Below are 24,956 nucleotides of genomic sequence, written 5' to 3' on the forward strand. Positions count from 1 at the left end.
TTCTCTCAATGTGTCAAATGAGACAATGTACTGCAAGGACATCAGTTTCATATCAAATTACATTATTTAGTTGAAGGATTACTGGGAGATAATTGTGTCCTTAATTACAATAAAACTTGACTGCATCTGTCTAACTTCGCGAGACTACATTCTCTATTGTCGTCTCTCTTCTGCACCATTATCGCGAGGTTTGATCAGCTGTTAGGTCTGTTTTTAGAGTCTAGTGCTTGGACGGTCAACACGTGGGGAGGATCGAGAAAGAGACAGACACAGAGTAGGGGAACACGTTGGGATTGAGTCGGGCCCGGAAAACGTAACATATCACGATCATTTAATTCACTGTGGCGGCACGGTGGACGTTTAAATACTGTAAGTATAATCCAAAGGTGTTAGTGTGAAATTGACAGCCATGGGCCCACAGATGTCAGATTGATATGTAGTCTGTCTAACTACATTATAAATATCTCGAGTTGGTTAGCCGGTTGGCTACAATGTTGCGCTACTAAGTGTTTCATTCCAAGAAATGGAACAGTCGTTTTATTAAATTGGTTATAAATGTTCTGCCACTTTAGTAATCTGCAACCCATGTCATTGAGTGTGTATTTCACGCAGACATCGAACTATGTCATTTTAGAACGTAGAATAAACTACAACGGACTCAAAATATAAATGTTATGTTAATTTTGTGGTCTGTAGTCACCATTTTGTGTGTATGAGTTTGCTTGGACGGATCATGTGAATTGCTAGCAAACAAGGTGGCTATCCATTATGTCCAGTTAGCAAGCTAACGTGAAGGCTTCGAGGCCCACGATGCAGAGTTAGCCTAGCATTGCCAGGCTCGCCTACATGGCGACCACAATATCATAATGCAAGATATATGCGACGTTTGGTCACGAACTACTGTCTTGATTCTCTGCCAGGATACAATTGAAATGATATTGCCCCTACATTGTAGCGGAACGGTTTGTCGCATGCCTAGCATCTACACTGAATGGAGTGTCAGCCATAGTTCAGACTCAACGAAGATGGCTAACCGTATTCTAATGGTGGCTTAATGAATTAGGCACGTAAATGCACTGTTTCCCCAAGATCTCGAATATATGTTTGGTTAAATCATGAATGTAATAATGTTGGGATTTTTAACTCTTGGTCCATGGGTTTTTAACGGCTTCATCAGTGTTTGTTTCAATAGTGTAGGGCTAACCGGCTAACTTGATAACGTTACATTGTAAATCATCAAGTGCTGCGGCCACCATGTTTTTATTAACTCAATGTGTAGGTCATAGCTAGAAAGTTACCTTGCCCAGACATTATGCAGCTATTGCTCAAGCACTGGGAGCCTCGAAACTTTGCCAGTTAGCCTACATTTAACCGCGTCATTTGTCAGTCTCTGCTCTGGAATGACAAGTTGTAGTTATAGCCTTGCTGTAGGTTATCAAGTAGCGGTGCACGGGCTATTTCTGAAGCCCCATAGCAACGTCTCGGAAATTGTAGCCTGACACTTTAATTCAGAGGTCCAGTTTTATGGGACGCTGTCGGTTCACAATGAAACAGCGAATATTTAAATTACAATCACAATAAAAGTATTATTATAGGGCCTATAATAAACTATTGTTGGTCCCGCATTTTAGAGTACTGCTATGGGAATAACTCTCGTAGGATAGACTACAACTGCGGACCAGAAATCTCTCGACTGGGGGAGAAACATTATTATCGTATGTATGCTTTGCAATATTGCCTCGTATTCAAGGTGCAGCATCGCTGTGTAATAAACTGCTCGTGCTCAGTGCATTGAATGGTTTGTGAAGTGTAAAGCAAATGCCGAGTGACCCTTCCCTTGTCTACCTCCAAGGTCGTACGTATCTCATCTTGATTCTTTCGAGTGTACAGTCAGGCCTGCTAGGCATGCATATGCAGGCTGTGTGTGGAGTGGAATGGCACACATGGTGGGTGTGCACAGAGCGAAAGACTAACCAAATCCTTTTATTAGGCACTGGAGTAACTTTGTGTAGTTGGCCGTTATTCTAACCTTGTCAAAGGTGAATGTCAACAACTTATGACACTGGATTTTCGTGTTTTTTTGCATTCCAGAACTTTTCCTGTTGAAAAACAATATCCCAAGTATAAATAAGTACACACACGTAATCGTACCCAAAATGTTTTGAGCAAAACTGCAAACTTCAAGGAGTTGGTCTGATGAGCTCACTCTGTCACTGGCCTCCCCCTTGCTTGAGGGAAAAATAGAGGATCAATAGACAACAAAAGGGGCAGCAGGTAGCCTAGTGGTTAGAGTGTTGGACTAGTAACGAAAGGTTGCTAGATCAAATCCCCGAGCTGACATGGTAAAAATCTGTCGTTCTGCCCCTGAACAAGGCAGTTGACCCACTGTTCCTAGGCCGTCATTAAAAATAAGAATTTGTTCTTAGCTGACTTGCCTAGTTTAAATAAAAATATATAAATAAAGAGCAAAGGCCCACCCCCATCTTGTGCCATGTCATGAAACCTGGACTACCTATTACAAAGTGGCTTTGGTTATGTAAATCAGGTGATTAAATTGGGTGAAAATGAGCCTGGAGTGCATCTTTAACATGGACCTTCAACTAGTCTGCATAACGAGAGGAATCTATGGTGAACCAGCCTTGAGTACAGCATATATAAAGTTATTTAAAGTACCAACATGTTGTTTAATCCGATATGGTATGTCGGATTTTTATAGTATTGTGTGTGTATTCTACAATGTAGAAAATAGTAAAAATAAAGAGAACCTTAAATGAGTAGCTGTGTCCAAACTTTTGACTGGTACTGTAGTTGTGGCGATCAAGAAAATGGAGGGTATAGGAGTTAGCGTTGCTTGAGTATTTTGTGCCAAACCGATGCTGTTAGATTACAGTAATTATTTTTCTGTCCATTTGGAACGCTGTAAACAACATTAAATAAGTGTACCAAAGAGTCTGTTCTAACGGATATTAAACTGGGTGGTTCTAGCCCTGAATGCTGATTGGCTGACAGCCGTGGTATATCAGACCAGGGGGGTTGTGGTATTTGGCCAATAGACCACGGCTAAGGGCTGTATCCAGGCACTCGGTGTTGCTTCGTGCATAAAAACAGCCCTTAGCTGTGGTATATTAGCCATATACCACACCCATTCATTTGCTTAAAAATAATATATATAAAGCCTTTATTACAGAAGACTCAAAACAGTTGCATGCATTCCTGAATTGCAGTTTCTTTTTTAGGCTAAATATTCAAAGCTCCCTTTGTTTAATTTTAAAACTAAAATGCTTGATTGCATTTCAAAGAATGTCTAGTATACTGTGTGATGGCATGAATGAATTAATGATTGATTAATACAGTAGCCTTTTTATTGAAATATCAGCCTAAGTAAGGTATTAAGGCTAAACAGGAGACACTCTTAGGCCTATGGCTTGATGATGGTTATGCTGGGCTGCTATACAAAGCCTACTAATGATAACAACGTGACTTATTATGATAATGAGGATCATGATAATAATTGGAATAAGGAGATCAAGAAAAAAGAGGGTATAGGAGTGAGAGCTGCGTGTATATTATGTGACCGACAGGTGCTGTTCCAATATTTTTCTGCCTGTTTGGGACAGCGTAAACAACACTAAATTATAAGTAATGCCATTCTGTTCTAACCCAAACAATTGTAAAGCCTTTATTACAGCATAGCAAAGATTTAAAAACAGCAGTATCTGTGAAATTGCTTTATCTGACATTTTGCCGTTGTGAGAGGCTTGGCGCTGACAGAATCACTAGGATATTAAACAAATACTCAGGCAAGCAGGAGCTGTCTTATTTCTTTAGATATATTTGGAGGATTTTTAAAGCCAAGCACGTTTAACAGTTAGGATATTTGATTCTAGACCTAGCCAATTAGGCCAAGGCAAGAGCTATTTCCTCGTCGCTGCTGCCTCCGCCGCATTGTTGTCAATCCCAATATTCTGGTAAACGTTGCTATTATTCACGTAGCAACATAGGGAAGTGTGCGTATTCTACAGCGCAATTAAGATTGTTTCAGAACCAAGGACGGCGACCATATCTAACGCAGAAGAAAGCGCATTTCTTATAAAATATTAGATTTTTTTAGTGTTGCACCATTATTTTTTACATAATATGCAATTTCAATTTCACATGTTTTAGAGTGATGGACTGCCATCCCTGTGGCCTCCGCAATGGATTAGTCCACTGAGACAGGTGCCAATCAGACAGGTGTCTTGTGCACTATGAAAAAAAAAAAAAGTGAATTGCGACTGCTTAACTGAAGAAATCTTGGTCGACCAAACAGTCGACCGGTCAACTAAATTGGGCAGCCCAAATTACATTACACAAACCGTTGCGCCTGGCACCTACAACAATACCTTGTTTAAAGGCACTTAAATATTTTGTCTTGCCCATTCACCCTCTGAATGGAACACATACACAATCCAAATTGTCTCAATGCTTTAAAATCCTTCTTTAACCTGTCTCCTCCCCTTCACCTACACTGATTTGAGTGTGACATCAATAATAGATCATAGCTTTCACCTGGTCAGTCTGTCATGGAAAGATCAGGTGTTCTTAATATTTTGTATACTCAGTGTATTCTAGTGTTAGAAGCTACACAATAATCTATATCATTTGCCTACAGAGAATATTGAAATGTGCAGTAAGGGATGTATAATTTGCTAACCAGGTCCAAGCACCTTGTCATTCACTATGGAACATGCCACTGAGGCTCTGTTTTGATAGAGAAGCTACTGGGTCATGACAAAGGGAGAACAGGTTTTGAAATGGGTTGACACAGGCAGTCCTTTTTTTCCCTACTAGTTGGTCTTTTGACCAATCAGATCAGCTCTGAAAATATCTGATGTGATTGGTTAAAAGACCAATTCATGGGAAAATTCTCAAAATTGGGCTCTCTGTGTAAACACAGCATTGGTGAACATGTCTAAGAAACCCTCATTTTTGATCTCTCTGCCCCACTGAAAACGACCCTTGGTTTCTCTGGAGGCATTTGAAGGCTACCTGTTTTTCCCCTGCGCATCAACATCTTTACCTGAGTCATTTTTAAGGCAGCCCACCATTCACCTCTAATCCTATGTCATTCATCAACAAGCCTCTTATAGGTCCCTCCATCAGGTGAAATAAGTGATGGATGCATACAAATGGCAGAGGAAAGCCCTCATTTTCTGCTCATTGGAAAGTTCTGTCTGCCTCAGTTTTGGGGTATGAAGAAACTGAAATATGGTTAAAATCCCAGTGATTAGAGCCTCCTCACACACAGCTCCCATTCAGATAGGCTATCATGGTCCCTGGCTGTCTACCTGTACAGTGCAGACTGACTCTGTCAATTCCAGCTTTACAGTGGCCTGGAACGCACAGAACACGTAGTTCAAAGTCCATGGTGATCAGACCTGGCTCGTGTATGTGTGTGTGTGTGTGTGTGTGTGTGTGTGTGTGTGTGTGTGTGTGTGTGCTGTGTGTGTGTGTGTGCGTGCTAAGGGGCAGTGGAAGCCCAGCTGCCACACACCCTAGTAGGCTGGGTGAAAGAAGGGGGGGAGAGTTCCTTCCTTCTACAGGCTGGACCTGCTCTCGGTCTGTTAAGGAAAGGCATGCACAGACTTCATTTTTTAATATGGAGTGCTTCGACCAATCAGCAGTGGAGGAGCTGGGCATGCCCAGTAGGTACAGGGAGGTTAAACATTAGCCCTGATGGTGGCACAGCCACTCCTCCTGCTAGAAACTAGATCTTTGTGTTGCAGCTTGTTTTGGTTCACAAGTAGAGACAAATATTACTTCTAATCCTCGGGAATGGGAATTTCTGTCTTTGAACGTTTCTCAACAAGGCAGTAGAAAACCATGGTGTGACCTATGTCTGGTATGGGGCTTTTATAGGCATACATGTATGTTAGGTTCAGGCTGCTGCGTCTTTCTTCACCGGGGGCTGTTGACAAAAGTGCTGTGTCTTCAGTGTTTTATGTATCCCAAAGCATTGTGCAGTTCATCAATTCAACTTGTGTGGCATGAGAACTAATTTTCAGGAATGATTTCACTACTTTACTATAAGTCATTTGTTCATCTAGGCCTATTCACAGGAGTAACGCCTTATCAGGTTTCATTTCAGTTTCTTTGAAGCTCTGCTCCCACCTGTTAACTGTCATGCTAGTTTTTAAAGCATTTATTTCCTTAAAGCCTTTTTTGGCAAAGCTACCTACCATAGGACAGTTTCCTTTTGACCATCACATGTTGTTCTCCCAGTGCCATGCTTATTGTCAGAGCTGTGTGAACAGGGCTGATGTGTTTGGAATCTGTTTGCCACTCACACACCCTTCTAGTTGCTGTGGGTGTCATTACACACGATAGAATACCTATATAGAATATACGCACTATAGAATACCTGCTATGGTCTTTACACTATATTACCCAGGCGTATTATGCCATTTTTGGGGTGAGTGTCAAATGAGACACTTAGGCTATTCAAAATGTTAGCCACTTTGTCTTAACTTTAATATCTTGTTTGACACTATAATCCTGCACTCCAAATTAGTGAAACTGAAAGACTCTCAGATCTCCCTCCAATAAGCTAACCTCAGTCTTTCTCACTCTCTTTCTCCCCCTCACTCTCTTTCTCCCCCTCGCTCTCTTTCTCCCCCTCGCTCTACAGGTGTAGCTGCTAGGGTCCTGAGGAGATGCCACTGAGGTTCCGGTCCATTGTCCCGTACACACTGCCTGGAGTGCTGGCGCTGATAGGCTGGTGGTGGTACATCTCACGCAAGAAAGAGCGAATCACCAACCATGACAGTGAGGCGGGGGCAGCGACCATGGGCCTGCTGGCTTCCCCGGCCCCCAGTGACGGCAGCAACGGCCTGGTAGAGAAAGGGACAGTGTCCCTCTGCGCCACAGCCACTACCCCCACAACCAGCAGCAGCTGCAGAGAGAGAACAGCCAGCAGCAGAGTCAGACCATCCAAGACCAAAGAGCAACGGTCAACAGAACAGGAGGTAGTAGCTCAGATTCACATCCCGGCCATTAAGGCCCAGGCAGTAGAGGTACAGAGTACATCCTGTTCACCTACAGAGAGGGCCTCCCACCACCCAGACAGAGCCAACGCAGTCACAGACCCTGGTGTAGATAGGTGCCAACAGACACCCAGGAGCAGTTCTTCTCCTGCAGCCTCAACCTTACCAACACAGACCAGGAAGGAGAGCTGGGCTCTCCAGGGAGAACGCGGGGCCACTGGGCAGAGACCGCCAGCCGCCATTGCCTATGTTACAAAGCCGGTGAAATCAACGGTTACTGAGCAGGTCCCTGCTTCAGTGAAGAAGGCCATCGCCACAGCATCAGAAGCACTTGTACTGTCCCAGACGGCCCACGCTACGGCTAGTTCCTCCACAGCAGCAGACCTGATGAATGCAGAGAGGCCTGAGCCAGAGGGGGAGGTGGCAGCAGCACATGAGGCAGCAGTGGCCTTCACCCAGAACCTACAAGTGGAGCTGGTGGCTAAAGATGCCCTCCTGGTCCCCTCCAGCAGTACCAAAAATGAGCTGCCCTCCTCGTCTTTCGTCCCAGCTGAGACACCGGCCCAGGCCCTGAAAGTAGTCACACATGAGCCTCTTTTCCCAGAGACCCCCACATCTTCGCAGGGCTCCTACCATGCTGTTGTGACTAGTACTTCGGCCTTCCCGGCCCAAGGCCCCCAGCAGGAGAACGGGCCCCCCTGCAGCAGCGAGGAGCTGGAGGACCTGGCAGCAGGTCTGATCACTGAGGTCATCTGGGCAGCCACCCAGGAGGTCCTCAGTGTTACCTCCTGTCCAGAGACCTGGCTCGGCCAATCCGCTGCCGAGCCCTGCTGCAGAAGCACCCCGCTGGCCAATGGGAGGCCATGCTCTGAGCAAGAGCCACTCACAAGGAACATGGATGAAGGGCCCTCCCCAATAAGCCACGCTGAGACGGAGTGGAGAGCGCAGCAGAAAGAAGGGATGCCCAACGGTTGCCCGCCCGCCCCGGCATGGGAGCCAATGGGGACAGCAAACGCACTGAGTAACCCCTGGGCGGCGGCAGCAGCAGCATCCTCGCAGGAGGGGAGGCGTGAGGTCAGCAGCGTACCTGTCAACCTGGACAAACTGAAGGGAAATGAAGGGGTGGTGGTCGAGGACTCAGCCTGCAGCATGTGCCACTCTGAGGATGGGGTCAGCAGTGAGGACCAGCAGAGCAGGGAGAGCCAGGAGGATCTGATCCAGGTGTCAGGGATGTCTGAGGGGGAGGGTGGTCTGCGCCAGGCCCCAGAAGAGGTAGTGACCAAGGAACAAGTGATGGCAGCCCTACCAGGCCATGTGCTGGGGGCTGTTGGCGACGTGAAGAGGCTCAACGGGATGGCCCTGAGGAACGGTTCTCATGGGATGAGTGAGACTGAGACCGATCAGTCTGGAGGTAGGAGTACAGACCACACCACACCCTGTAGTGGGGTCAGGCTCATAGCAGCACTGATCTACACATGGCTCCTCTCAGCTGCTCAAATTCCCAAACAGCGTGTGATGGAGGCTCAGAACACAGACTCGTGGGCTCTCTTCTGTCGTAGGGTCTCTCCTCCCTAGTTTCTCCAGACATGGGGGCAAACTAAGGGCAGAACAAGAGCGCCTTCTGTGTCATCACAGAGAGCCCTTTGTTCAACATTAGATTACATCTAACAACATTAAAAAGCTGAGGGAAATGTTTGATTGCATGGACTGTCATTTGAAAAGTCACTGGCTTTGGTCTTAGATCTGATAAAATAACTGTTCAGAAGTAGGCAAGTCTGTGTGAATTGGGGATAGGGCATTTAATGGTCTCTGCTTCTATGCTGTACCTTTCCAATTCTAACTAATGACATCGCCAAATAGTAGCTGGAAGAGTAAAGGCCTGAAGTGGGCCAAAACAAGATGCCCATCTAAGAAATGCTTGCAGAATCATGTTGTGACTACTAGCTAGTCTGCCACCAGCAAAAAAAAGCATACAGTAGAGGTGATAATATTCTTTACTTAATGTTCTTTGCTGTTGATGGTGGCTAATACAGAACAGTGTGGCGGCTAGTTACCCTTCATAGTGTAGGATGAAGTTAGTCCTTAGATGCTGTTTTACTACTTACCACCCTGAGGCTATGGGGACTCTAGCTGGGTTTCTACTAGATACCACCCTGAGGCTATGGGGACTCTAGCTGGGTTTCTACTAGATACCACCCTGAGGCTATGGGGACTCTAGCTGGGTTTCTACTAGATAACACCCTGAGGCTATGGGGACTCTAGCTGGGTTTCTACTAGATACCACCCTGAGGCTATGGGGACTCTAGCTGGGTTTCTACTAGATACCACCCTGAGGCTATGGGGACTCTAGCTGGGTTTCTACTAGATACCACCCTGAGGCTATGGGGACTCTAGCTGGGTTTCTACTAGATAACACCCTGAGGCTATGGGGACTCTAGCTGGGTTTCTACTAGATACCACCCTGAGGCTATGGGGACTCTAGCTGGGTTTCTACTAGATACCACCCTGAGGCTATGGGGACTCTAGCTGGGTTTCTACTAGATACCACCCTGAGGCTATGGGGACTCTAGCTGGGTTTCTACTAGATACCACCCTGAGGCTATGGGGACTCTAGCTGGGTTTCTACTAGATAACACCCTGAGGCTATGGGGACTCTAGCTGGGTTTCTACTAGATACCACCCTGAGGCTATGGGGACTCTAGCTGGGTTTCTACTAGATACCACCCTGAGGCTATGGGGACTCTAGCTGGGTTTCTACTAGATACCACCCTGAGGCTATGGGGACTCTAGCTGGGTTTCTACTAGATAACACCCTGAGGCTATGGGGACTCTAGCTGGGTTTCTACTAGATACCACCCTGAGGCTATGGGGACTCTAGCTGGGTTTCTACTAGATACCACCCTGAGGCTATGGGGACTCTAGCTGGGTTTCTACTAGATACCACCCTGAGGCTATGGGGACTCTAGCTGGGTTTCTACTAGATACCACCCTGAGGCTATGGGGACTCTAGCTGGGTTTGGGGAGCTGTACTTTGTGCTTAGGGGGCAAGTTGTGATGTCACAAAATGGAAGAACCACACCTAAAGCCTGCTGGGTGTTCCTGAAAGGTTAGCTGTCAGTCCAGTGAAGGTGTCATTGTGTTTTTGGTCTGTCAGAGCAGCACTGTGATCAGATGTGCCTGGTAAGACACATAGTGGTGTGCACATGTGGGTGGACTTATTAATGTTGGGTTAGTGGCCTTATGCCCTGTGTGTGATTTGTTTGATTAACAGCTCAATGACTTATGTGTGGGGTGAAGCGGATGATCTGGTGTATGAGTCTTAAACTTTGTGTGTGTGTGTGTGTGTGTGTGTGTGTGTGTGTGTGTGTGTAAATGTGCACGTGTCTATCTTTTACTTTGTTTTATTTAACATTTATTTATCCAGTTGTGTGTTGTTTTTTAGGGTACATGTTTGTTAGACTCCCGTCATGTTTGGATGTGCAATTGTGAGTTGGTAAAAGACCTGTCTTTGTGTGTTCAGGCTCGGATGTGAACAGTATGGATTCGGTGGATAGTGGCTGCACCATGGGGGCTAGGGACAGTAGTGGCAGCCCTGCCATGGCTCTGGGCTCTGAACTTATCGTTTGGGAGATTGAGGTGCCAAAGGTGAGCCTGCTCCATCCCAACACCCACACCCAGAGACTTGACTAATATTCAGAGGAAAATCCACTAGTTCCTTAGAATTGAGTCTCTTATCACATTCATTCTAACCCAATATCTCCTTGTAATGTCTTCTTCCGTTTCTGTTCTCTCCCTCTCTCAGCATCTGGTGGGTCGGTTAATTGGGAAACAGGGGCGATACGTGAGCTTCCTGAAGCAAAGCTCTGGTGCAAAGATCTATATCTCCACCCTGCCTTACACTCAAGAGTTCCAGATCTGCCACATAGAGGGTGAGTGGGGTAGTCCTCTACCGTCAGGAGCAAATTAGTCACTTGGCTGTAGATAGTGTACTGGTAGTAGAATTCTGCTGTTTTAATGTGTGTCCCTACTAGGCTCCCAGCAGCAGGTGGACAAAGCGTTGTCCCTGATCGGGAAGAAGTTTAAGGATTTGAACCTGACCAACCTCTATGCCCCCCCACCTCTGCCGCTCACGCTGCCCTCGCTGCCCATGACCTCCTGGGTAAGCATGGTACCTATAGAGCCTGGAGGGTTGTGCAGGGTTCCCTTCTCTTTCTGTCTCTCCATCTCTCAAATCTGTTCAAACATGCTTTATTTGCACGACAGTTAAGGTGCTGCTAATTGATTTGAGAGAAAGTGGTTTAACTTAAAGAATGAGATGTCTGCCCTTATGGCTTCTCATTTGAAAGTTGTTAACTTAACTCTGTTCCTTCTCTCAGCTCCTGCTCCCCAGCGGTGTCACCGTGGAGGTGTTAACTCTGTTCCTTCTCTCAGCTCCTGCTCCCCAGCGGTGTCACCGTGGAGGTGTTAACTCTGTTCACTTCTCTACCGTGGAGGTGTTAACTCTGTTCCTTCTCTCAGCTCCTGCTCCCCAGCGGTGTCACCGTGGAGGTGTTAACTCTGTTCCTTCTCTCAGCTCCTGCTCCCCAGCGGTGTCACCGTGGAGGTGTTAACTCTGTTCCTTCTCTCAGCTCCTGCTCCCCAGCGGTGTCACCGTGGAGGTGTTAACTCTGTTCCTTCTCTCAGCTCCTGCTCCCCAGCGGTGTCACCGTGGAGGTGTTAACTCTGTTCCTTCTCTCAGCTCCTGCTCCCCAGCGGTGTCACCGTGGAGGTGTTAACTCTGTTCCTTCTCTCAGCTCCTGCTCCCCAGCGGTGTCACCGTGGAGGTGATCGTAGTGAACATTGTATCGGCGGGTCACCTCTTCGTCCAGCAGCACACACACCCTACGTACCACGCCCTGCGCAGCCTGGACCAGCAGATGTTCCTGTGTTACTCCCAGCCAGAGACACCCACCCTGCCCTCACCTGCTGAGGGTAAGAGACCCCCAAGGAGGGACGTGCATGGATGGATGTCTTTTGAACCAGTTTTGTGTGTGTGTGTGTGTGTAATCCAGACTCGATGCTTACCTTCTCTCTGTCTCAGTGGGGGTGATCTGTGCGGCGCCGGCGGTAGAGGGAGCCTGGTGGAGAGCCCAGGTCATCTCCTTCTACAAAGAGACCAGCGAGGTTGAGATACGATATGTGGACTATGGCGGCTATGACCGAGTGAAGATTGACACACTAAGGCAAATAAGGTGAGCCCCCTTCAGACTCTGAAGGCTGAAAAAAACATGGCTAGTTGATGCACATTTTCAGAGTTGCGGTCAATTTCTTTCCAACTCGAGTCTATTTCAGAGGAAGATGTCAGAACTGGAATCTTTCCATACTTTCTAAGCTGTTTTCATTCCATTTTCCTTCATTTCTTTCCTAAGTTGACTTGTTTAGGTAAAATCGACACCGGTCTTGCTAGGTATAGCAGCCCTTCATTGTAAATAAGAATGTATTTTTAACTGACTTGCCTAGTTAAATAAAAGTCAAATAAATGGTTGAATGAATACTTCATACTTTTTTTGTTTGGAAATTGTGCCCCCCTCTGGTCAAATAGTTGTCGTTTTTAGAGAGAACGGAATGTTATGTAAGAAGGGATGGTGGGTCTTTCTGCACACTGACTCAATGCTCTTATTTAAAATCTGTATTTTCAGGTCGGACTTCGTAACATTACCGTTCCAAGGTGCAGAAGTATTACTGGACAACATCGCCCCCCTTCCAGGTAATGTCAAATAGCTCAATTAAAGGACATGTTACAGTTTACTTGCGATAGATGTCTTATTCTCAAGGACACTCTCCAAAATCAAGAAACTTTCCCAATTGAATGTCAAACTGTTCCAAAGTCAGCCGGCCTGTGGAAGGTCGTCAAGTCTGCTGTTGTCATTTATGTTAACAAGTCTGTAAATGCACCAATCCACAGGAGAGAATAGCTTTTCAACCGAGGCCACCTCTGCACTGGAGGAGATAACGAGAGGGGTAGCACTGCTTGCACAGGTAACAAAACTACAGCATCCAGCACCAGGCAGCTAACAGGAAGACACTGTACTATACTGTTCTCTACTGTACTGTACTCTACTCTACTGTACTGCACTCTACTGTACTGCACTATACTGTACTATACTCTACTGTACTGCACTATACTCTACTGTACTGTACTGCACTATACTGTACTATACTCTACTCTACTGTACTGCACTATACTCTACTGTACTGCACTATACTCTACTCTACTGTACTGCACTGCACTGTACTGCACGCACTCTACTGTACTGTACTGCACTATACTCTACTGTAATGTACTGTACACTAATCAGAAGGTAATTGGTTGCTAACCTGGCTGTTTCCTTTCTTCCAGGTCACAAACTACGACAACAACACTGGTCTCCCATTGGTCCAGATGTGGAACATGGTTGGAGAAGAGGTACATTGATCATGGGATTTGGCATGAAAATGTTTGCTTTTTTGGAAGTTTAGACAAAAACTGTTTGAAATATTTCTATGTAATTGTAAGCATTTCCATTTGGTGCAGTGGATAGTCTTTCATTGTGGTGTATGGTTCAAGAACTTCTGTATTTAACAATGCAAGACATTTTCACCTAAACATTCTGATGGCTGACAAACCACTCGGTATTAATTGTTATTTTACACTAATATGATGAATCTGTCTTTCTGTCCATTTCCGTCCAGCTGGTATCAGTTAACCGCACACTGGCAGAGCGAGTGTTGGGTACCTGGGTGGACAGCTTTTGAACCTTGCTGCCCCCTACTCATCAACCCCTTCTCAGTTCTACCACACCCCTCCTAGATCCCTTCTTCTGACCTAATCTCTGGAGTCTGACCCAACCAGCCCTCCAGAAACACCCCATAACACTTCAATGGAAGAACACAACCACTGGATTTTGGGAATAATTCATTTTTTTTGTGGCTTTTTTACACCAGATTTCACAAAGAATAAAAATGGTTGTATGCAGAAAATATATGAAGTACTACTTCAGAATAAGCCAACTCCCCTCCTCTCCTCCCCCACACACCAAAATAACTTAAAGAAGGAAAATAAAGTACTTGTACATTTTAAAAATAGATCTATATTGTAAATAAAGGTCGATCTGATTTTTCGTCCTACCTGACATTTCACTCCACAACTTTGCCTGTGGATTCTCATCATGCTGTGGATGTATAACTCAACTCAATAGGAAAGAGTGTCAATGGAGAACTAACCTCACTGTCAGCTGTAATTACATGTATACACTTGTATAGTGATATCAAAGGAATTGGGCTTTGAAGACTGGGCTAAGTGTGGGGTTTCTATATTATTGTATGTAGTGCAGTAGCCAGTCCCCATTTCATGTGCCGGCAGGCTGTGTCTCGTCGTTTGGCCTCATCATGACAGCCGTGGACATACAGGCCTGGGGGGCCAAGAATGGCATCTGGATTCATGGTTGTGACTGACGCCCTCGTCTATGGAGACAAATAAATGTAGATCTCAGCTTTGTTGTCAAGGAAACGGACGGAGTGGGGGGGATTCCTTTCTCCGACCACCTGACTTGGGTGACTGACTGGGAGAACGTGCAGAACCGGGATCCCAGGAGTCGCTGAAGGCCTGCTCATCTGCCCTGGCCTCTCCAGTCTGTACACCACTGTGGCCTTATGGAGAAACCGAACGGGCTTCCTTTTCTGAGATCTCCAACTGACCTGCAAGCAGACCAACCTGACCCATCTTTCCCCATGCAATCGCTGGTTGCCTTCAGCATCTATCCATTGTCCTGCCTGGCATCTCAGCTGATGCACCCACCACTACATTTCAGATCCACTACTGTTGTCTGGCACTGGAGTTGTTGAGTCTGGGCCATGACATGGAAGGGTAGGGGTGCACTAGCTCCACCCCCCCCCCCACCCCCCTCCTTCTTGACTGACTCCAGGGGCCTCGCGCAACTCTTGCTGCAACTGTCTAAGGACTTTGAGAGAGGACACCACTGTGCAGTTAGCATTGGTGTGTGTGTGGAAACACTACAGCCACGGACAGGCCTCTCATACCTGACCAGGAACTCTTACAAAGCATCTTACATTAACATAACTTAGCCCAGCTCAGTCAGGATAGGCCCAGTGCTTATATTAAAATCAGTCTGTCTTCTAATATGCATGTTAACCTGCCCAGGTCTGTGTCCCTCTTAAGGTCTTCACTGTGTTTTCTCCTACGTACTTACCCCGTAACATTATTACACTTTACATTTGTGTTGCAGTTTCCATACTTACAAGCAGTTTAATGGATCCTAAATGAAGTCTTGCGGACAACACGAGGGTTGAATGTGTTTTTGTAGCCCATTTGCACTGTGGGAAATTAGGTCCTTGACACTACCTGTCCTCTTCACTCAGCAGCGTATGAAAGTGAGCCATGAGAATCAGTCTCTCACACTGCAGATATTATTGTAAAAGATGGCTTCATACTGTGATCTGCTTTGGTCTTGTTGGGTTTTGCATAGGAATTAATTGCTTTGTCATTTATTGAACAGAATACACTTTTTAAATATTTAACTGCTTATTTTTCCTGATGGGTGGTGGTGTTGTCGTCGCCCCCCCAATTGAATTGCTCTGGTAATAAGGCAGCTTCCGTCCCTGTGCTTGGTCTTATTGAAGTTAAGAACCAGGATAGATTTTGGATTTTACCTAACGGTTTCGCTTGACTATTCCTGCATTACTATTAAACTTGACAGCGTTGGCATGTAAACCAAATGACAATACTTACCTCCTATACATATTGATCACATAGGTTAACTGCACTTTATCAACCTTGCTACTAGAGTATATATTTCACACATTTTGTGGGATTGATTGATCCATGTTTCAGGAATGGTTCGTTATGAGGTTGATGCACATGCTGCTAGTTCAGAAGGCAGCTGTTGCGAGGTGTTTTTAAATGTCACTTATTAGTCAGTCCAGTGTTTGGTACTGTATCTCCCCTACCCGATAACTGTTCATGTTTCTGGAACCATAGGAAATAAGGCTTCTAGCTACTATACTGAACAAAAATATTAATGTCAAGTGTTGGTCCCATGAGCTGAAATAAAATTACCCAGAAATGTTCCATATGCACAAAAAGCTTATTTCTCTCAAATTTTGTACCCAAGTTTGTTTCCATTCGTGTTAGTGAGCATTTCTCCTTTGCCAAGATAATTCATCCACCTGATAAGTGTGGCATATCAAGAAGCTGATTAAACAGCATGATCATTACACAGGTGCATCTTGTGCTGGGGACAATAAAATACCACTATAATGTGCACAACACAATGCCACAGATGTCTCAAGTTTTGAAGGAGCGTGCAATTGGCCTGCTGACTGCAGGAATGTCCAACTAAGCTGTTGCCGGAGAAGTTTGTTCATTTCTTTACCATAAGCCGCCTCCAACATCGTTTTAGAGAATTTGGCAGTACGTCCAACCGGCCTCACAACCACAGACCACATGTAACCACGTCAGCCCTGGACCTCCACATCCGGCTTCTTAATTTCTTTCTGTAATAATGCCCTTTTTGGGGGAAAAAAACTATTCTGATTGGCTGGGACTGGCTCCCCAGTGGGTGGGCCTATGCCCTCCCAGGCCCACCAATGGCTGCACCCCTGCCCAGTCATGTAAATCCATAAATTAGGGGCAAATGAATTTATTTAAATGGACAGATTTCCTTATATGAACTGTAACTCAGTAAAATCTTTGAGATTGTTGCATGTTGGGTTTATGTTTTTGTTCAGTATAACTTGCAACATATTCAAGGGGCGTACATGTCATGGCTTGCTTGGGTTAGAGTCCAAAGCTGGCGTGGAGCAGGAGCCATATTGTTTGATATTTTCAGCCCCTTAACTTCATGTTTCAAAGAGCCATTTCAAGCAATGTCCTCTTTGATTCCAGCTTGATTATGTCACAATCAGTAAAGATGAATTACTCCATTGATCCAAATGACACCCTTCTGTCCTGTCATCCAAACTCCTATCATGCTTGAAAGAACTAGAATTATTGCTTGACTTGTGCAGGTCTGTGTAAATAAGATATTTCACTGGACTTTTGTATAACACTGGAAACAAAGGGAACATGTTTTTTTGTTTGTTTTGTTTTTGGTTCACCCCTTCCAAAACCGCTCATTGTTCTATTGGTAGGACTGGTTTGAAGTGTTTGCTTAGCTAGATAATTAATCATTTGATTTTTTAAACGAGTGTAAGAAATCCTGCCCAGAGCGTTTAACATGTACATGTCAGTTTTTGCGAGGCTCATCAAAGGTTTGGTTCTTGGTTGTACAGATCTATTAAAAAATAAAATAAAGTTATAAAAAATGCTACTCTTATGTTCTGAAGATGTTTGATTGTCTCTATATTACACCATATATGTGGAGGTGAACATCTAGTATACAGTTTATCATTATGTCCAAGCAGTGTTGATTCAATACATGTACAGAATCACATATAGCACTTTATGACAACTGCTGATGTAAAAAGGGCTTTATAAAGTTTGATTAACTGTTTGCTATGAAATTTCAAAGGGCAACCACCACTTTTCAACCTAATTTTCATTGTCTCCAGTCCATTGTTTGCATATGTGAAAACAGTTAATTTCTACATTTTATAGAAAAGAATACAGCCTGATATAGAGGTCCTGGATGGCAGGGAGCTGTGCCCAGTGATATACCGGGCCATACGCACTACCCTCTGCAGCGCCTTGCGGTCGGATGCCAAGCAGTTGCCATACCAAGCGGTGATGCAGTAAGTCAAGATTCTCTCAATAGAGCTGTAGAACCTTTTGAGGATCTTAGGTCCCATGACAAATCTTTTCAGACTCCTGAAGGGTGTTGTTGTGTGTTGCCTTCTTCACGACTGTGTTGGTGTGTGGATCATGATAATTCCTTAGTGATGTGGACACCGAGGAACTTGAAGCTCTCGACCCGGTCCACTACAGCACCGTGGATGGGGGTGTGCTCAGCCCTCAATTTCCTGTAGTCCACGTTCAGCTCCTTTGTATTGCTGATGTTGAGCACCACACTGCTATGTCAAGTCAAATCAAATTTTATTGGTCACATACACATGGTTAGCAGATGTTATTGTGAGTGTAGTGAAATGCTAATGCTTCTAGATCTGACAGTGCAGCAGTATCTAACAGGTAATATCTAACAATTCCACAACATAACCTAATATCTATCAATTCCACAACATAACCTAATATCTAACAAATTCCACAACAAAACCTAATATCTAACAAATTCCACAACTAAACATAATACAATCTAGTAAAGGAATGGGATAAGAATATATAAATATAAAATATATGGATGAGCAGTGACAGAGCGGCTAAGATGAAATAGATAGTGAAGGATACAGTATACATTATATACATATGAGATGAGTAATGCGAGATATGTAAACATTCTTAAAGCGGCATTATTAAAGTGACTAGTGTTCCATTTATTAAAGTGGACAATGATATCAAGCAGTCGCCTCTGTGCTAGTGGTGGCTGTTTAACAGTCTGATGGCCTTGAGATAGAAGCTGTTTTTCAGTCTCTCAGTCCCAGCTTTGATGCACCTGTACTGACCTCGCCTTCTGGATGATAGCGGGGTGAACAGGAAGTGGCTCGGGTGGTTGTTGTCCTTGATGATCTTTTTGGGTAGTTTGCCTCCGGTGATGCGTTGTGCAGACCGCACCACCCTCTGAAGAGCCTTGCGGTTGTGGGCGGTGCAGTTGCTGTACCAGGCAGTGATACAGCCCAACAGGATACTCAATTGTGCACCTGTAAAAGTTAGTGAGGGTTTTCGGTGACAAGCCACATTTTTCAGCCTCCTGAGGTTGAAGAGGTGCTGTTGTGCCTTCTTCACCACACTGTCTGTGTGTGTGGACCATTTCAGTTTGTCGGGGAACTTAAAACTTTCAACATCTCCTATACACTTCCTTATAAACTTCCTTATAAACTCGCTCACCGAGTCAGCGTATACGTTAATGTTATTGTCTGAGGCTACCCGGAACATATCCCAGTCCACGTGATCGAAGCAATCTTGAAGCGTGGAATCCGATTGGTCAGTCCAGCGTTGGATAGGCCTAAGCACAGGCGCTTCCTGTTTTAGTTTCTGCCTATAGGAGGGGAGCAACAAGATGGAGTCATGGTCAGATTTGCCAAAAGGAGGGTGGGGGAGGGCTTTGTATGCATTGCAGAAGTTAGAGTAGCAATGGACGAGCGTGTTACTCGCTCATGTACAGCAATCGATATGCTGATAGAATTTAGGTATAATTGTTCTCAAATTAGCTTAGTTAAAATCCCCAGCTACAGTAAATGCAGCCTCAGGATATATGCTTTCCAGTTTGCATAAAGTCCAGTGAAGTTCCTTGATGGCCGTCTTGGTATCCGCTTGCGGGGGGATATACACGGCTGTGACGATAACCGAGGAGTTCTCTTGTGGGATAATACGGTCTGCATTTGATTGTGAGGATTCTAGGTCAGGTGAACAAAAGGACTTGAGTTCCACTGACCTTCTCCCTATAGGCTGTCTCATCATTGTTGGTGATCAGGACAACCACTGTTGTGTCGTCAGCAAACTTGATGTGGTTGGAGTCGTCCATGGCCACGCAGTCGTGGGTGAACAGGGAGTACATGAGGGGACTAAGCACGCACTCCTGAAGGGCCCCCGTGTTGAGGGTCAGTGTGGTGGATGTGTTGTTGCCTACCCTTACCACCTGGTGTGGCCCGTCAGGAAGTCCAGGATCCAGTTGCAGAGGGAGGTGTTTAGTCCCAGGGTCCTGAGCTTAATGATGAGCTTGGTGGGCAATATGATGTTGAACGCTATAGTCAATGGAAAGCATTCTCACGGAGGTGTTCCTCTTGTCCAGGCGGGAGAGGGCAGTGTGGTGTGCAATACAGACTGCGTCATCTGTGGATCTGTTGGGGCGGTATGCGAATTGGAGTGGGTCTAGGGAGTCTGGGATGATTGTGTTGATGTGAGCCATAACCATCCTTTCAAAGCATTTCATGGCTACAGATGTGAGTGCCACGGGGTGATAGTCATTAAGGGAAAGGGAAAGGGGGATACCTAGTCAGTTGTACAACTGAATGCATTCAACTGAAATGTGTCTTCCGCATTTAACCCAATAAGACAGGTTACTTTGGCATTCTTGGGCACGGGGACTATGGTGGTCTGCTTGAAACATGCAGGTATTACAGACTGGGTCAGGGAGAGGATGAAAATGTCAATAAAGACGCTTGCCAGCTGGTCAGCGCATGCTCTGAGTACACGTCCTGGTAATCTGTCTGGCCCTGCGGCCTTGTGAATGTTGACCTGTTTAAAGGTCTTACTCACATTGGCTATGGAGAACGAGATCACACAGTCGTCTGGAAAAGCTGGTGCTCTCATGCATCGTTCAGTGTTGCTTGCCTTGAAGTGAGCTTAGAAAGAATTTAGCTCATCTGGTAGGCTCGCTCACTCCAGATTTTGTATTTATTTCTTTATGATTTTGTGATTGCACATAAAGGAAAATAGTTCCTACATCTTGTATCCTTTCTGTCATCCTGTGAACCCTGTTCATTGCTGCTCGCAGCTATATTTGTAAGTGGTATTTCAGCAGTAAGAAGTAAGGTATTTAATTTAGGATAAACAGGATATATCTGACATGATTGTCCATGTGTAGGCTATTTTGGACAGAAAAGGGTTTTATTGCTCAAAATAGATCACGTTCCAAAATTATTACTAAGAGTTAGTTTTAATGAGCCGATAGAAAAACTATACTATCACTACCTCAGGCTGAGAAATTAACCCACTAGTAATAATCAGTAATTTGAGGTTATTTCCATATCTATACAGTGTATACTCACATCGATTTAACACTAGCCTTTCACAGGCAATAGATCATGCCTTTTGAAGATGTACCGTGCAGTGCTGTTTAATGGAGCTGCCAGCCAGGTAGTATCTATCTCAAAGAGGTCAGTACACTCTGAACAAGCTCCTTTTTGCCTCTCTCTATGAGGTGGCAATGTGAAAGCAAGAGGCCTCTCTAGGTAAAGATTCATGAATTAACAAAAAGTGTTCTGCCCTTTGACTCTGGCTGCCAGTGAACTGTTCTTCTTCCTTTACAGAGGAGCAGTGAGGTGGTGCACTGCTGACTGGTTAAGTACAGTACTCCAACCAGGAAGAATAAGTGATTCTCTCTCTGCACAGGGGCTGGGCAAGAAGAGTGGTGCAGAATAAAAAGCAGCTGGGTGACTGACACCTAAAATAATTCAGCTCTGGTTACAAGCAGAATGAGGAGAGCAGAGGGAGTTGGACAGAATGGGTCAATAGACATCACTAGTTGTGGTGGTGGCTCTTTCTTGGAGTTCTGTAATAATGTTGTTGTCATGGTGTTTTAGTGACTAATTCATTTATTTTTGGACCAGTATCTGTCATCCTATCACCTCATGTGTGATATCTGTCTCAGACAAAGGCCTAGAGCAAAACCTAATAGATTAGGGCGTAGAGTCACAAATACCTTCTTTATTCTGCTTCTGGCATTGTGAGTGCTGTCAATTGATAGCAGCATCTTGCTAGTGGGATCTTCCATTGACAACAGAGGCCTCGGGTGAGACATGTGAAATGGCCACAAGATGGTGTAAGAAGTCAGAAGATCAGCTGTAGATAGTATGCTCCTGACAGCCCAGATATTGCTATGCAAAGAGCTGTTGCTGTCTAGGAACATGATGAGCTTCCAGATCCATTGAAGTCCCAGTCCTAGTCCCAGGCGAGGGAATGAGTTTGGTGTTTTGGATCCACACAGACAGCACATATACTGTATGGTCGATGTAACAGCATAGATAGTCCAAAAATTATATATATTTCAGAGCACACCGGCTGGATGCAATTGAATATTATGAGCTCATTCATGTTGCCCATAAATCAAAGCCAAACCTTAACCCCTGAATTAATGCCACTTAGGCATCTTTACCATGGGTTTGTGCCAGGCTACGTAGGATGGCAGTTCTCATTGAGATGCAGTTACAGTCTGTCCATAAGTGGGACCTGTCACTGTGAAAGGTCTACTGGGACTGACAAGTCACCCATGAAGACAGCTTAACAACACAGTAGCAAAGCAAAGCCTAGAGATGTCACTCAACAGGATGGAACAAGTGGCACTTAGCCTACTATAGAATTATAAGTGGGCAGGCACAAAAAAATAATATTGATACACAATAACTGAGTGAATAAATGTATATTAAGATAATAAGAAACATCAGGTAAGCAAAATGAGCATATATGAAAGTGTTTTGTGTGTTTTTGTAGTTCAAGTATGAGTGGGTGCTCAACACCATTTGATCTACTAGTGCGTCTTGGAGAGTATTACAAAGTAGTGTGGATAGCCTACCTGCTCATGCAGGAGTCTCTCTCTCTAACCAGCTGGTGAGAGAAGCTGTGTCTTTGATGCTCAGACCCATAGCTTTTTGATGAACGTTCATTAGAATGAAAGCTCACAGCTTTTGTTTTAAGGCTTTTCTTGATGTGCCAGGTAAAAAAAACACACAAAAAAACAGGATGGATTTTTATTAAACGGAATGTGCCTGTGTGTGTGTGTGACTGTGTGTGACTATGTGTGGCTGTCACTGCACTAAAGCTGTTGGCAGCAACAGGCATCAGACAACGCTGACACATCACACTGTAACCAAAACAAAACATAATGCAACCAGTCGACAAAGGCAAGTAATGTGATACTGCTCTGGGCATGGAGAGCTTTTTTCATTAGCAAATTATATGTGTTTTAATTAGTAACAAATAAAAACAGATAGGGGTTTGGTCCACTTGTGGAAATCTTTCAACATTTAATGAAGACACATAAAAACAAAACAGGATCTTTGCCATGCAATCAGCCCACGTGAAATGATCAGTCTGCATTTCAACAGGATGGAAGGAAAATACACTTGGGACTTGTTCACATGGGGAATTCTGTTCTAACATGTCTTGTTTTTCTTGGTGTTAATTGAGCAGAAAAAACATAAACCGCTGCAGCACACTAATCTGGTATATTTCAGCCATGTCAGTTTGGTCAACAATATGTTACTATTTGAACACTAATATGTCAGTTTGGCCAGTAATATGTCTGTGGTAAACATGCCATCTCGAAAAGGGTTTATTTCTCTGCTTAGCGGGTTTCTCATTCTCATTGGAATATCTGTCTGCCACGCTATGACAATCCCAAACCATTACATTTATTAGGAGCTGACTTCTAAATGGTATGAAATACTACAGATCTGGGGCAGGACAATGGAGTGGCAGACAATAGCATGCTATGCTGCTCATTCTCCCACATAGAACGAACTCTCTCAAACGTTGTATTGCTTACCTAGTATCATGTAGCCTTGTGAGGACTAGGACTAGTTAGGACTAGGACTAGTTAGGACTAGGCAACATGTTGCTCATTACTTGTAACTACTAAATGACTAATTAGCAAGTAATGATCATATGTTGAACCAATCAAATTGTATTATTTAAACTTATCAGCAGGTATTATATTATATTTATTAGTAACATTGTGGTTACCACACAGTAATCAGAATAGCGACTTTGTTTATTTTCCTTTCCAGTTCATTGTCTTTAGAGAAGCGTCTGGTGGTAATATTGCAATGCATATATGGTGATTTAAATGATAGCAGTTGAATATGTTGTCTACAGTCGGTTTGAACAGATTCAGGGGCCACCGCAACATGTGTAGGGAAATGAAGTGACTCCTCCAAGACCGCAGTTGGTTAATGAAGTCACAGTTTGTCATTTCCTATTATCTTTGGTTTTGATAATGCTACAGTCTCCTCTCCTCTCCTCCACTCATCTTCCCTAGAAGAGAAAGTCTTGGGGGATCCTCTTATCTCCGTTACTTGGTGTGATCTGGGAAAATTGCCTCTTTACAATACATTCTAATAGCAGCTCCAATTTGTCAGAGATCCCTGGGGCTCCAGAGGCTCCAACTAACTCCAGTCTGTCAGGTCTGTTGCTTTATTTCATTGTGTTCCATCCGTGTTAAAGCCCACCACCAGTGAACCTGTCCTCTCTGTATCTGAGGTAATCAATGCACACATCTGTGTGTGTAGCTCTTCAGATAATGTTGACTCATTGATTGAGGAACTGGCTATTATTTGCTCACCACAGCTGTGTACAGCTCCAGATTAGGTTCCTAGATGGCAGATTGTACATTGTAACCTTTAAACCAAATAGTTTAAAATTAATTAAATAACATTACACTTAATGCATAAGAAAAGTGTAGTTGATAGATATCAAGATAAACGCTGTGTTTTATGATAAATGTAAGTAATATATGGCATATTGTTGTGGAAGTGACCATAGACTCCTACTATAATAAACGGAGCATGTGTGAAAATGAGAGGTCCTTTTAAAGATGTCAAATCACAGGTTGTTGATGGCTGGAGACATTTCTATACAGTGATAAACATTCAGTAGAGCTATACTGTCCTGACTCTCTCTTTTTTAATAACCCGATTATATTTTACAACAATGTTAGGGCTCTGTCTCCATTGTGTTATATCCTCTTGTCCTCTGGTCCTGTCCTCTTCCCACCTCTGTCCCTCATGTGGTTCTGGAAGTATTCTTAGGATGATTATTATGTTGCATGTTGTGAGGAGAGAACATCATTTGAGGAGAGGAAATGCTTTTTTTACCCACATGTAGCCATTTAATTGTGTGAAGGTTTATCAAATAGATATTTGGTATTTGGGCAGAACTTTATTTTATGATGCTTGTTTAATAATTGGATGATGCCCTAGCACCCTAAAGAACGTATGATTGTAATTTAGTACTGTTCTTGTTACTGTTAATGATATAATTATAAAATATTGTGTAGCTTGAATTACAGCAAGCTACGCTTAATTTAAAATGTCATTATAAACTTCATGAAAGTTAAATAGGCAAGAGAG

At 44.2% G+C, this 24,956-nt stretch overlaps 1 protein-coding gene across 1 annotated transcript; it reads left to right on the forward strand.

Annotated features, from left to right (window-relative positions):
• Positions 1-149: 149 nt before the first annotated feature.
• Positions 150-17,368, forward strand: akap1b (A kinase (PRKA) anchor protein 1b). The gene is made up of 11 exons (XM_014214990.3): positions 150-369; positions 6,668-8,433; positions 10,543-10,667; positions 10,825-10,951; positions 11,054-11,181; positions 11,816-11,993; positions 12,103-12,253; positions 12,701-12,768; positions 12,967-13,040; positions 13,402-13,467; positions 13,734-17,368. Exons 2-11 carry the CDS (start codon positions 6,693-6,695, stop codon positions 13,794-13,796), a joined length of 2,721 nt encoding a protein of 906 aa, XP_014070465.1. The 5' UTR covers positions 150-369; positions 6,668-6,692; the 3' UTR covers positions 13,797-17,368.
• The last annotated feature ends 7,588 nt before the right edge of the window (positions 17,369-24,956 follow it).

Source organism: Salmo salar, chromosome 09 (assembly GCF_965601325.2).
Source record: "Salmo salar chromosome 09, fSalSal1, whole genome shotgun sequence".
Classification (NCBI taxonomy): domain Eukaryota; kingdom Metazoa; phylum Chordata; class Actinopteri; order Salmoniformes; family Salmonidae; genus Salmo; species Salmo salar.

What these genes read in the sequence shown, in the direction of transcription:
- akap1b (XM_014214990.3), top strand. Translation starts at nt 6,693, where the DNA reads ATGCCACTGAGGTTCCGGTCCATTGTCCCGTACACACTGCCTGGAGTG. An exon ending in GGGAGATTGAGGTGCCAAAG is followed by an intron (nt 10,668 to 10,824) that starts GTGAGCCTGCTC and finishes TCCCTCTCTCAG; the next exon opens with CATCTGGTGGGTCGGTTAAT. An exon ending in GACACACTAAGGCAAATAAG is followed by an intron (nt 12,254 to 12,700) that starts GTGAGCCCCCTT and finishes CTGTATTTTCAG; the next exon opens with GTCGGACTTCGTAACATTAC.